Genomic DNA, 9,502 nt, shown 5'->3' on the forward strand with positions numbered 1-9,502 from the left:
GACACGGCTGAAAACCAGCACCATCAATTGAAGATGCAACGACATCAATGAAAAATGTTGCCATGGCAACCGAAGGTGCCACATAGACCAATCAAGGGGAAGGGCGCGTCATCAAACGTCCAACTCGGAATCGCCAGTTAGCTAGCAGGTTCGTGGGCTCAAAATGAGTTAACGCTATAAAAAGCAGGGCGCCGAAGGAGTGAAGCATCTTTGGATAAAAACGGCCCGACTGCTTTACTTTCTGTTTCTTTCTTCTTTCCAAGTCGTATTTGAGACCTGGTGTGCGTAATCGAAAGAGAGAGAACTAGTACCTAACACCACTGTTCATGGTCCATTTCCTCCATTGGTAGCTAATATTGTTTTTTTTGACAGGTAGTAGTGGCTAATCGGTGGGAGGGAAACGGTGGGGTTTTCCGGAGCTTCGATGCATCTGAGGTGGGGACCTCGTCGGTGTTCCCCCCGGCTGCTAGCCCAAGGCGACGTACCGGATCTCATCAGTGCCCTCCCCGACGACCTCCTCCTCCTTGTACTCGCCAGCCTACCCTGCATCAGCGCCGCCGCGCGCACCAGGGTCCTCTCCCGCCGGTGCCGCAGCCTCTGGGCCCACCTCGGCCAGATCGTCTTCAGCGATGTCCCGTTCCACTCGCTCGAAGTGGTGCTCGGCCGCTTACCTCGACCCCTGCCCGTGGTTTCGCTCATCGAAATCTGCTTCCCCAACGAGCGGCTGCCATGGCCGATCCCCGAGGAGCACCTGGTCAACGCTGCCAGCGTCAACTCGTTGCTCCGCGCAGCCGCGCGGCTCGAGCCGGAGGAGTTCGAGTTTGAGCTCCCCACGAACTTACTCGATGGTCCGCTCATCGTCGACCTGCCTTGCTTCCACCGCGCCACCCCCATCCTGCTGGACCCTTCACCCCGTCCGCGTCATCCTCCGCGTGCCAACCGGCGTCGAGTTCCCCGCACTCGAGGAGCTGCACCTGTGGGCATGCACCGTCGACATTGACGCCTTGCTCTCCTGCTCCCCGCGCTTGCGCACGCTCTCCCTAAGTAACGTTTATTCCGACAACGACAACCTCGCTGTGAGCGCCATGCTTGCGGTCAGCTCGGCGTCGCTGCAGGAGCTTGTCCTGCACCAAACCGACTGGATGGATGGTGTCAACATCGTTGCCCCCGTGCTTAGGCAATTGACCGTGTCTTTTTCGGCAATGGAGAAGGTCAGCATCTCCGTCTTGGCACCAATGGTGGAGATGGTCTCGTGGAGATGCTGCTACTTCGAGGTGTCGTGTTCGGTGTTTGGCGACTCGAGCAGGTGACTCTGCAGACGGCTCAGACACCAGGACAGCTGCCTTCGCTGCAGATTCATGCCAGCGCCGTACGTCCTTCTCCCACTCAACTTATAGCAAGCTATGACTAAACTAAATTTGTGAATGACACATATCGTACCAAATTGTTTTTCCAGAATTCTATTTTTGTCTGTGAAGAGGAGACATTTATGCACGAGATAGAAAAGCATATGATTGCCGAGTTTTCCGTTTTGGAGCTACATCTTGAAACAAATGGACATGTGTTTGGAGCGCTCGCGTTTCATGTCCTAGGGATGAATAGAATTTGTAGTGCTATGCAGAAGCTTAAGGTCATCCTACAGAGGTCATCGGTAATTTTCTGCTCTGATTACATACTCTAATGATACATTGTGTATTAATCACATATACTGTTTTTCTCACAAAAAAATCACATATAATATTTTTCCCGCAAAAAAAATCACATATATATTATATTTGGTTTTAGGTGAAAGAAGGATGCTCACCTCATTGTCCATGTGAGTCCATGGGGTGGAGATCCCAAACTATCTCCTTGACTGGAACCGAAGAAGTGGAGATCAGTGGCTGTGGAGGAGACGGTCATGAGATTGACGGTCATGAGATTGATTTCTTGAAACTGATACTCAAATGTGCGCCAATGCTCAAAAAAATGATTGTGAAGCTGTCAGATGGGGCCTCATCAAGTGATGATGGATGCACAAACATATACAACATTTTCAAGGCTCATTCTTCTGTGGAACTCTATGTTTATCTTAGCTCTGGTGAGTATGTTGTACACGCCTAATTAGGATGCTTTGTAGATGCAACAAGGTACTAATCCTTGTAAAGTTTCATAGTAAAGTCAAGTCGTCAATTTTTTCATGTCATGCAGACTCTCTAGTGTGGTTCAAATGTGGCATTGATAGGCCAACTATCTGATGCATATGCATCCCGGTTATTAGCTAAATATGCTTACCAGTGAATTTGTATGGGCAAACCCTCATATCTGTATCAAATAGAAGCTTAATGGTGTAGTGGGTGATAAACAGTTGGAATGTTTTTATGCAGGCTTACTTACCTAAGTTGCCCTTTTTATGCAATCTTCTGTATGAAAATTGCTGATTATGCCCTTGTATTTTGCATATGTATTCAGTGCGTAGCAAAAAAGATAGTTTCTAGGTTGCATAAAGTTAGTTGTCCCATCTGTATTACACTGTCATAAAGAGTTTCTAGGTTAAATTCTGTTTGAGGAGTTCTTTGTTTTTTTCTCTGCCTTTACTATGTATTGCGGTATGTTTTATCCTCCAACGGCAACAAATTTACTCATACAATGATTGTACATTTCCAGCACATTACGATGCTTACCAGAGTTTTTCAATTTGCATCCTCTGCAGGGTTAATGCTCGGCAGCCAAGACTCACCCTCAGCATGATTGTCATGGTTACGCCTGGATCTGTGGTGATCGTCGACATGATTATCCTTTCTAGAACAACCAACTCTGTTACCTGGTCGTAAAATTTTGCTTTGTTGCTTCAACCGACTATCTTAGGTGTTGTTTTTCAGTGTACGGTAGCTTTATATATGGCCGTAAGTGATGCACTCGTAGGTAACTCCTAAATGGTTCCCGGGCCATTCAGGCATTCAGCTATCAAAGTTGATGTACTCAACCTATGTCAGTCATGCACTCCAAGCTAATGAAAAGTTAAGCTTGCCTATGGTTTCAATTGCTTGTCGCTGTTTCATTTTGACGATGCATTGTGTGTTTTCACAATAAGTAGATTGTGCAGCAGTAGACGTTCACTCTGCAGCTCATTATTTTTTTATATATGAACCAAATTAGCTTTCTGATCTATTCACGCTCTGATCTTGAGAGTTGCTTTCGGTTCCCTCTGTTTTCTGAACTACTGAAATCCATCCGATGGATCACAAGCTTTAGTCATACAATCTTGAACAGACTCACACATTTACGAGTACTGTTTGCTGGCATTTCATTTTCATATGTGTATATAATCAAACATGCTGATGTACCAAAACACCAACATCAATGGTGTGTGTGTGTGATCCTGCTTATGTTTATATGGGAGTGCACTCCTTTGCTGATCAAGAATTGACCAAACAAAGAAGGGATCGATTCCAGGAATGAACCATTAATAAGATTTATACCTAGGAGGTGTTTGTTTCGGGGAGAAATCTCGAGTGCTCCTCTGCTCTCTCCCAAAAGAACCCACTGCCGCCAGGCTCGAGCCGGCTCTTCCCGTCTCCGATGGTCGGCGAGTCACCGGATGTGTGCCTAATCCTCCGCCTATTTGGTGCGGCCCTGTCGCTTGGTAGCCATCGCCGTCGTCGCTGGACCGTTCTCTGCCACCCCAGCTCACCGCCGTCGCAGGACCGTTCGCAGCAAGGTACAGTATCCACTCTCTAATCCAAAAACCTCCTTAATGGTATCCTCCAACACAATTGCAACTAATCGACTTGAAGGAGCACAGTGAGTAAGGCCCGACTCAATCAGGCTATCAAGTTGATGGCGCAAGTACCAGCTTCAGTTTCAGACTCTAGCTCCTGCATTCCAACAAGTACTCCGCCAGTTAATATTGTAGGTACTTCTTAGGAAACTAGATGCTACCCCGCGCGTTGCTGCGGGAATTAGTAGATGAATATTTAAAGGAGTATAGACAAAAATTATATATATATAATATTGACTGACATAAAAATATGTGATATCCACTGAACCATTTGCTACATACGTGATGGATTGCAGAGTAGGAAAAATGAATCCCATGTGTAAGAAATTAAGAACTAATTAGGATTTGCCCAATTAGAAACTTTGAATCAATAAAATTAACCACCAAAACAAATTTGGAAATGCATTAACCACAAAATGACAACCTTTAAGTTTGTTACTATGCTTTACAAAAGAGAATTGTGAATAACAACACTTAATGACACAACATTTTTTATGGTAAAACTAACCGAAGCTTGTTTTGGGTGTGAAGGACGAGGTATCCTAAAGTGTCGAGCAGCTGAATTGAACACTAAAACTGCAGACAATATCTCGAACTGATAAGTGGGAAATGTCTCACCTTAGTAATGGAGTCTCACAAACAAATATTGAATGTGTGACCTTTGCCACATTAGACACGATCCAAATGGGCAAGATTCAAATGGCAAGAAAAAAAAAGTGTCGGCAACTGAAAAATCAAGATTAGTTTGTACAATTAACAATAATATGTCAAACAATTAATAACAGAGAAAAAGAAAACACGTATGTATTTTATGAAAGTAATGTATTTGGCCACCTCAGTGAATTATTTCATGAATCGGTTAATAGGCAAAGAAAAATAGTAGGTAAAACTTCAGCAGAATGAAGATGGGCATATATTAAATTTTGATGCTTCTATATCTATCATAGTCTCTACAAATACATACCAGTCAATGCTTAAAATTTCAGTTGTTATATAGTGACCTACATGGAGGAGCACTTTTACAGGAAAGTGTTGGATGGAGCAGAATGCAAACCTTTATACTAAAGCTGCCGATAACATGATAGTTCCAAATTCAGAGGGAAGGAATTGCACCTTAGTGAGTATAATGCAACATAACATGCAACAAAGATAGTAAACTGAAAGGCTTAATTGGGGTGAACAAAGTTCTGTCTGGCACCAAAACAAAACCTAGCCAAATGCAATTAAAAGAGGCATCACTAATACATAGAACATGCCCAGGTTGATAATTTTGGCAGCTCCTTGGCAGGCATCTTGCAAATAGACATCAATACTTTTTTTTGATGGTGAATAGACATCAATACTATTGCTGAAAAGGCATGAGAAAAACAACGACATATATTAGTAATCAAAACACTTGTGTGCGACCAATGGACAAAATCCAAATCTCACCGTATAATATAAAAAGGTATGCATTACCTTATATCTGAGTGAAACTACAACTCCGTGAAGCCCATGCGGGATCATGTGGAGATCATAGCGGAGTGTCGGAAGCCTGGTGCTCGGAGACACAGATGACGCGTGCGGAATGCACGATGGAGACTGGGAAGTAGGAATTGATCATAAATGCAGAATATAAATAATCGTACAACAAAGAAGTATGTCAACCATGGTATAGAAGTACGTAACAATGGTATTCCTCATCTAACGTGAAACTAAGTGCTACAATGCTCACTGATAAGCTGATGTACCAGCCACAGAGCAGGAGCCGCTGTGACAGTCTTCTTTGCTGATTGAGGCGAACTCCGCGATGCTTGTGGTACCCGACGGCGGCCATCGAGCATCGCAGAGGCCTCATCGGTTGTGCCTTAATTAACGATCTGTGATTCTAGGTTGCCGGCAACATAAAACAACCCGGCTCACGTCCCAGCTGCCAAGAGACGGTGGCGAGGTAGACCATCCGGCGTGCCCGGTAGATTAGGAGCATAATAACGACCTGATTAGGCCGATTCGGCTGTGCCCTCAGCGACGATCTGGGCGGCCGGCAACGAAACTGTGGTCTGGCCTGCGTAGAGAGGAGTTGCAGGTGAAGTAGATCGATGGTCGTGCGAGATGACTGGACTTCACGCGGAGATCGCCTGCCCATCGCTGGATCTTCATAGCTAGGGGAAAAGGTTGGCTTAGTTTTTTCCACGATTGTGAGCTATCTGTTGGCAGGGGAAAACTGACGTTTTATGTGGCTATGTGGGAGAGAGGCAGAGGGCCTTTTTTCTAAGGGAGCGCTTGTTCAGCTATTACTTTGGAAACGGAACCATTATGGCGTATGCGCTTTTATGGGAAACGAAGCAGCGTTCGTTTCGCTGAACTGTATTGGCGCGTACGTTTTGAAGAAATCCCAAAGATTTTCATTTTTCCTTGTAATATTTTATGAGGCCTAAGGAGGTGGGCTTGAATGGGACTGCATGAGGTGTGACGTGGCTGGATGTGACTGGATGATGAGGTGTCTATGCTGCATGTTGAGATAAATCAAGTAGTGGGGGTGAACTTCTTAAGTATATAGGATGCGTGACTGAGCAGAAAGCGAGTTATACCAAGCATTACCAATTTATTTGTCCGTTGCCTTTTTTTACCGGGATCATCTTCCTCAGCAGTTGTCAGCCTCTTTCTTAGATCGACTGGGTCTGCCCAAGTATTAAAACCCTTTAGAATCACCCAAATAAGTATTAGTATTAACATTCATTTATTCACCTTTTACGCATAATGTCCTCTTAACAGTCAAAACATTTAAAAATGCGGGGGAAGGGCTAGTGTAGATTGGAAATCAAGACTCTAAACTCAGACTAACATTTTTTAGTGAGATCCTGGAGTTCTTAGCGAAGACCTATAACCGTAAAAATGAACATGTACAGGCAACCCACTGTGCAAGTGAAATCATGCAACTGTTATAGGCATAGAACAGGTAGAAGAAAGAAAGCAGCCAACAAATGCAAGAGGCATAAAAGGATATCCACCACAGTTTCGAAATAGCTTGCCGAAGCAACCAAGTGGTATGAGGACATGAGAAATCAATATGGATAGAACACTATTATCGGTAATGGAATTTCTCTGAAACAATTTCAGGTATCAATATGTGTAGATGGAGCTTCTTACATGCTTAGGAAAACGGCTGAGAGTTCAGTTAATTTACGTGCATTTGTGGCAGATATGATCCAAGGGATTTTAATTTTAACAGGCTATGAGACTGAATCACCTGTGAAGAGTTTAACAGTTAGATATTATGCATATAGCCCCTTGATTAGTTCTCTATGTTCTCTATGATGAACCATTCTCCAGAAAATATTTATCTAGGTTTGAAAACGAATGTAGATGTTCAACAAATTTAAAAATACTTAACCTGAATTTGTAACTGATGGGTTCCAATGAAGATAATTAGGCAAACCTGTGAAAGTTGGAGCACCTGAAAGGAGTTTTGCAGTTAGAACAGATAGTAGGTAGCCAAAGCCAAGGACTCGGAGTTCAACTATTTACCGGCACTTGTCACTGATGAAGTCTCGATGTTTTTAGTAGAACCTGTCGTATCAAGCATGGTCTGTGAGGATGGAGTACTAAAAGATCCTGCAACAGGTAGGGTAATTTACTTATAATGTCCTCTTGACAGTCAAAACATTTTGAAATGCGAGGGAAGGGCTAGTGCAGATTGGAAATCAAGAGCCTAAACTCAGACCAACATTTTTTAGTGAGATCCTGGAGTTTTTAGCGAAGACCTATAACCGTAAAAATTTACATGTACAGGCAACCCACTGTGCAAGTGAAATCATGCAACTGTTATAGGCATAAAACAGGTAGAAGAAAGAAAGCAGCCAACAAATGCAAGAGTCAGAAAAGGATATCCACCACAGTTTCGAAATAGCTTGCCGAAGCAACCAAGTGGTATGAGGACAGGAGAAATCAATATGGGTAGAACACTATTATTGGTAATGGAATTTCTCTGACAAACAATTTCAGGTATCAATATGTGTAGACGTAGCTCATGCTTACGAAAACGGTTGAGTGTTCAGTTAATTTACCTGCATTTGTGGCAGATATGATCCAAGGGATTTTAATTTTAGCAGGCTGTGAGACTGAATCACCTGTGAAGAGTTTGACAGTTAGATATTATGCATATAGTATAGACCCTTGATTAGTTCCTCATGTTCTCTATGATGAACCATTCTCCAGAAAAGATTTATCTAGGTTTGAAAACGAATGCAGCTGTTCAACGAATTTAAAAATACTTAACCTGAATTTGCAACTGATGGGTTCCAATGAAGATAATTAGGCAAACCTGTGAAAGTTGGAGCACCTGAAAGGAGTTTTGCAGTTAAAACAGATAGTAGGTAGCCAAAGCCAAGGACTCAGTGTTCAACTATTTACCTGCACTTGTCACTGATGAAGTCTCAATGTTTTTAGTTGAACCTGTCGTATGAAGCATTGTCTGCGAAGATGGAGTGCTAAAGGCACCTGCATAACAAGCCCACAAAAATGAGCATGTGCATGTAACCAACTAGGTGTATTATATGATTTGTGGTGTGTATGTTTATCAGCTTCTAGATGCCAGTGCAATCCTGCAACTATTGTGGGCATAAAACAAGTAGAAAAAAGAAAGCAGCTGATAAATGCAAGAGGCGGAAAATTCCGCGGTTTTGGGAAATAGTTTGCCATAGAAACCAAGAGGTATGACGAGAACAGATATATATATCAACCTGCTGAGTTATAAAACATGGCAGGCGGAATATTACTATCGGTGCTGGAGTTTCTCTGCCAGGCGACAACTAAGAATTTCAGGTATCAATATGCGCAGATGGACTTTCTATATGGTATGAAAACGGTTGAGAGTGTTCAGTTCATTTACCTGCATTTGTGGAAGATATGATCCAAGGGATTTTAGCAGGCCGTGAGACTGAATCACCTGTGAAATGTTAAAATGATGCTTATAGCCCCTTCATTAGTTTATTTGGTGTTCTCTAACAATGAACCATACTAGGGATCATCAACCTTAAAAGATGTAGATTTGTCTAGGTTTGAAAACGAATGCATGTGTTCAACGAATTTAAAATACTTAATCCGAATTTGCAACTGATGGGTACTAACAGAGATAATTAGGCAGACCTGTGAAAGTTGGAGCACCTGAAAAGAGTTTTGTAGTTATTAGAACTGGTGGCAGGTAGCCAAAGCCAAGCACTCAGTGTTCAACTAATTTACCTGCATTTGTCACGAATGAAGTTTCACTGATTTTAGTAGGACCTGTCGTACCAAACATGGTCTGTGAGAATGGAGTAATAAAAGCACCTGCAGCCAGTTTGGTAGTTAGAACATAGAAGAGGCATCAGGTACCCAGGCAAAAATACAATAGGTGACGTTAAGTTAAAATGGCAACAGAAAACTTCAACGGGAAGATGTTTCTAGTGTAGATCTTTTACACATAACATGCCATCAATCAATGGCATACTATTGTCAACGGTGCATTTGTGCATTTCTAAAGACGTACATTTTCCTAGATTATTCGAGTTGAGCAGTTAGAAATGACAGCAGGTAGCCAGGCATTGATAATGTGCAAAGAACAACACCCAACTTGATGCCTTTTATGAATTACCATGTACATATAACATGTACAAAATGTAAGCAACCAACAGAAGAATAATATAATAGGGAACACAGGGGAAAGTTGTTTCCACCCTACATTCTTAAACGCGGCTTATTAAGATGAAAAACAGAGGGTCAAAC

The 9,502-nt window shown here is 42.7% G+C and overlaps 2 protein-coding genes across 15 annotated transcripts in view; one reads left to right on the forward strand and one right to left on the reverse strand.

Moving 5' to 3' along the window:
* The first annotated feature begins 444 nt into the window (after positions 1-444).
* On the forward strand, positions 445-2,975 carry LOC119351955. Its single transcript, XM_037618718.1, has 4 exons — positions 445-1,369; positions 1,457-1,651; positions 1,786-2,080; positions 2,693-2,975. The coding sequence occupies exons 1-4, from the start codon at positions 1,259-1,261 to the stop codon at positions 2,728-2,730; spliced, it is 639 nt and encodes a 212-aa protein (XP_037474615.1). The 5' UTR covers positions 445-1,258; the 3' UTR covers positions 2,731-2,975.
* A 454-nt stretch (positions 2,976-3,429) lies between these two features.
* The window catches only part of LOC119356392, an 8,288-nt gene continuing 2,215 nt past the window's right edge, over positions 3,430-9,502 (reverse strand). For 2 of the 14 annotated variants that reach the window (XM_037623345.1, XM_037623341.1), the window contains 11 exons: positions 8,981-9,067; positions 8,870-8,905; positions 8,631-8,687; positions 8,153-8,239; positions 8,019-8,081; positions 7,807-7,869; positions 7,268-7,354; positions 7,134-7,196; positions 6,341-6,420; positions 5,219-5,341; positions 3,430-5,108 (listed from right to left, as the gene is read on the reverse strand). In XM_037623345.1, the coding sequence (XP_037479242.1) occupies positions 5,103-5,108; positions 5,219-5,341; positions 6,341-6,420; positions 7,134-7,196; positions 7,268-7,354; positions 7,807-7,869; positions 8,019-8,081; positions 8,153-8,239; positions 8,631-8,687; positions 8,870-8,905; positions 8,981-9,067 (752 nt within the window). In that variant the 3' untranslated portion in view covers positions 3,430-5,102. Of the gene's footprint in view, positions 5,109-5,218; positions 5,342-6,279; positions 6,990-7,133; positions 7,197-7,267; positions 7,355-7,806; positions 7,870-8,018; positions 8,082-8,152; positions 8,240-8,630; positions 8,688-8,869; positions 8,906-8,980; positions 9,068-9,502 lie in introns of those variants that run through there. The other 12 variants (XR_005171915.1, XM_037623344.1, XM_037623348.1 and 9 more) reach the window with 12 other exon arrangements.

The sequence above is a fragment of the Triticum dicoccoides genome, chromosome 2A (genome assembly GCF_002162155.2).
Source record: "Triticum dicoccoides isolate Atlit2015 ecotype Zavitan chromosome 2A, WEW_v2.0, whole genome shotgun sequence".
NCBI lineage: Eukaryota > Viridiplantae > Streptophyta > Magnoliopsida > Poales > Poaceae > Triticum > Triticum dicoccoides.

Coding starts and splice junctions, on each gene's coding strand:
- LOC119351955 (XM_037618718.1), top strand. CDS start 1,259: ATGCTGCTACTTCGAGGTGTCGTGTTCGGTGTTTGGCGACTCGAGCAG. Junction 1,370..1,456: donor TGCAGATTCATGCCAGCGCC/GTACGTCCTTCT, acceptor TTGTTTTTCCAG/AATTCTATTTTTGTCTGTGA. Junction 2,081..2,692: donor CTATGTTTATCTTAGCTCTG/GTGAGTATGTTG, acceptor CATCCTCTGCAG/GGTTAATGCTCGGCAGCCAA.